Source organism: Lithobates pipiens, unplaced genomic scaffold (assembly GCF_037356315.1).
Source record: "Lithobates pipiens isolate NorthernLeopardFrog02 unplaced genomic scaffold, aLitPip1_a1.2 Scaffold_23, whole genome shotgun sequence".
Classification (NCBI taxonomy): domain Eukaryota; kingdom Metazoa; phylum Chordata; class Amphibia; order Anura; family Ranidae; genus Lithobates; species Lithobates pipiens.
The window spans coordinates 24,632,348-24,635,869 of record NW_027507785.1 but is presented as its reverse complement, the minus strand read 5'-3'; the positions used below and the strand labels follow the sequence as shown (position 1 = coordinate 24,635,869).

At 43.2% G+C, this 3,522-nt stretch overlaps 1 protein-coding gene across 1 annotated transcript; it reads left to right on the top strand.

Annotated features, from left to right (window-relative positions):
- The first annotated feature begins 477 nt into the window (after positions 1 to 477).
- On the top strand, positions 478 to 3,300 carry LOC143926909 (odorant receptor 131-2-like). The gene has a single exon (XM_077450945.1). The coding sequence runs from the start codon at positions 513 to 515 to the stop codon at positions 1,434 to 1,436; it is 924 nt and encodes a 307-aa protein (XP_077307071.1). The 5' UTR covers positions 478 to 512; the 3' UTR covers positions 1,437 to 3,300.
- The last annotated feature ends 222 nt before the right edge of the window (positions 3,301 to 3,522 follow it).

Below are 3,522 nucleotides of genomic sequence, written 5' to 3'. Positions count from 1 at the left end.
CAATGTGTATGCAATCAGGCAGGCCCTTGCACTACATGGTTTTGGTAAATCTGAAGACAAAAATCAGCAGAAAATCTGATACTGTGTATGGGGCTTTACGAGTGCTAGTTTTACAAGACCAAGCGCTTCCGGCTCGTACTTGATTCCGAACACACGATCAGAAAGTCTGACAACAAACATTTGTTGGCGGAAAATTTTAGAACCTGCTAGCCAACATTTCTTGGCGGAAAGTCTGACAACAAATATTCGGTGGAGCATACACATGGTCGGACTTACCGCCAACAAGCTCACATCCAACATTTCCCGTCGGAAAATCCGATCGTGTGTACGCAGCATAAGACTTCGTCCACCTTTGGTTTTGATGCAACAGGAATGAATTTAGCTGATTTAAACAGACAGTTCAACTGGGCTTTAAATAATGTTCACGCTCACTCTAATGAGAATCTCTTTTTTTTATTTTTGCATAGAGCTGTGGGATTCCAAAAATCAAGGCAAGCTCAACACTTTCTTCCATGGCGAGCGCTTCGCTTCTTCAAAGCAACATGCTTCAGTTGACCATCGCTAACAACAAAACTGCCACTTACATTCACTGGACTTTTATATCGTTGATCGCTGTTTGCCTCTGCTTCTTCTTGTACTTCCTTGTGGTGGTGCTCAGCATCTTCTTCACGAGTCCACATCTCCGGGAGAATGCTCGTTATGTCCTCTTTGTCTACATGCTTGTGAATGATGCGTTTTTCCTCCTGTCTGGTTTCACTTTGATGCTAGGTGCAATATATTTTCTGTTCATGCCCGTACCGGTTTGCTACATTTTGTCCACAGTTTCAGCAATGGCTTTTCGAGTGACCCCAACAACCCTGGCCGCCATGGCACTAGAAAAATACATAGCCATATGTCACCCATTTCGACATAAGGAACTGTGCACCCCGCAAAGAGCCAATGTGGCTTTTACCCTCATATGTACGGCACTGATAATTCCAACTGTTGCTGACTTAGGTCTTATGACTTCGTCATATACAAATATATTCAATATGTCTGTCATATGTAGAAAGGAAAACCTGTATGTGAATCCATTTCAAAATGTTTTAAAGTCCCTTGTTCTTGCATTGTGTTTTGCTTTGGTGACCATTATCTTATTATTCACATACATCAAGATCTCAATGGTTGCTCGTAGAGCTAGCTCACAGTCTTCTAGTGCCTTCAAAGCCAGGAAAACCATCTTGCTCCATGGCTTTCAGCTACTCCTATGCACAGTGTCTTTACTGTCGACATTCACTGAAGCTTTGCCTGCCAGTCAAGCCATATTTTTACCTGGGTTCAACTTCTTTGTGTTTAGTTGTGCACCAAGGTTCCTCAGTCCAATCATCTATGGAATCCGGGACGAATATTTGAGGAAACATATTAAGAAGTCTTTAACAAGACCCCTTAAAAACTAGATGATAATGAGATGTGGGTAAAATTGTAAGCTCGTCCTGATTTGGCCTTGATAAGCTATATAAAACAAACAGGATCCTCCGTAAAATGGTACAAAGAACAATGCAGATATGAAAAACAATCTGGCCCTTGGTTTTCATGAACTTAACTTCAGCAAATATATGGTTCTTTTCATTCTTTCTCGTTTTGCTGTCTAATGGCCTAATATATCAAAAATGTGCTAAGATCCGGGAATGTGAAAGAAACTACCCTTGTTGTGGGGTTTCCCTCAAAATGCAAGGATTAAATGCACATTTTGCCTAGGGCAGGGGTCTCCAAATTTTCTAAAGAAAGGGCCAATTTGCCGCACTTCAGACTTTGGGAGGGGGCAGACTGTGTCCAGTGGGAGTAAACAATGCTCAGTCTTTGGTATAAGGGGGAGAAATAGTTGGTGCCATTTAGAGGAATATGCCCCATTTTTGGTGTCAGTGGAAGAAATATTGCCCCATTGTTGGAGTCAGTGGCAGGAATTGTGCCCCATTGTTGGTGTCAGTGTCAGGAATTATACCCCATTGTTGGTGTCAGTGGAAGGAATAGTGCCCCATCGTTGGTCTCAGTGGCAGGAATTATGCCCCATTGTTGGCGTCAGTGGCAGGAATATTGCTTCAAGGGCTGGATAAAGACAAGCAAAGGGCCACACCTGCCCCAGGGATGCAGTTTGGAGACCACTGGCCTAGGGTATCTGTAAAAAGTACTTATACTTACATTATCCCTCACTTAGCAGCAGGTGCTTACCACTTCTCTCCAGCATCCTAGGTTGTAGCCTGGCTACTGGCATTCTCACTTACAATGCAAGACTGATGGTCCTGCACTGTACATGATAATGCTGCAACCGCCAGCTGGGGCAGTAAAGAAAAGGGGCTTCAGAGGTACCGGTCACATGACAGGAGGAGCTAAGGAATAAGGTAAGTGAAATTCACCTTTTAATGGTACCCTAGAAAAAAATGAGCACTTAACCCTTGTAGGGCAAGCTGAGCCCCAATACAAGGACCGTTTTTTCATATTGTTGGACTTCAGCGTTAAAAATATACATGGGGTTGCCGCCTTTTCTTCAAGCCAAACCCAAACACTTTAGTGCAAAATCAAAAAATGTTTTTAAGGGGTAATGCTGTACACTAAAAATCAAAGGAGAACTCTGATGTAAGAAGGTTCTTGCTCACCAAACTTCCCACTCACATCAGTTTCCTGCATTACTCTTTAAATTGGGGTTCCCAAAGCCCCCCTTACATCAGAGTCCATAGGGCACCCCTTACTGAGTCCCTCTTACCTTAGTGTACTCACGTGCTCAGAGGCAGAAGAGAAAAGGGAGGGAACAGTCACAGACATTGGATGGTGAGCTCACTCACCAGGGGATGAAGGCTCAGGCATCTGCCGGTTGCTGAGTGATAAGATCCGAGTCAGAGTTCCACTTTTCTTATTTTCATGTTTCAGTAAAAACTAGGAGATGTTGTAATAGAAACTGTATGGGTTCAGCTTTCCTGTATTTCTTAATCACCCCGTGACTGAAAGATGTATTTCTTAACCATCCCGTGACAGAAAGATGTTTTATCTTTTTTTGGTAATTTGTTAAACACAGAAGCTTTTGCGTCATCTTTCCCGTATTGTATAAAAGCTTTGCAAGAATAAAGGTTTCTGTAGCATCGGCAGTGTAACGAGGTGCACATGCTCAGAACTGAACTACAGAGAAGTCTTCTGTGTCTCATTTCTATAAGAGCATAAGATCTGAAATCAGCAGTACAAAGAGGAGAGCGATTTAACTTAGAATCGCACCTAACATTTTTGGCGCCCGAACAGGGACTCACCACTGAAACTACAAGAGGTGGACGAACGAGGCTGACGGAACAAAAGGAATAGGCATTCCGGGAACCACAGATTGAAAAACCTGCGCAGGTAAGAGAAAGCTTTATTTCTTCTTATATTCTGTGCTTCCCTGATTTGTGCCTTTAGCCGTTCTGTCAGAAACGGGTCTCCATGCAGTGTGCCCATAAAGCAAGCTGCAGCCTCTGTAGGGGTGAGTTCTGAACTGCTGTAGATAAATCCTTTGTTCTG

Bases quoted from the DNA above. Each gene is read 5' to 3' on its own strand.
- LOC143926909 (XM_077450945.1), top strand. From the start codon at position 513: ATGGCGAGCGCTTCGCTTCTTCAAAGCAACATGCTTCAGTTGACCATC.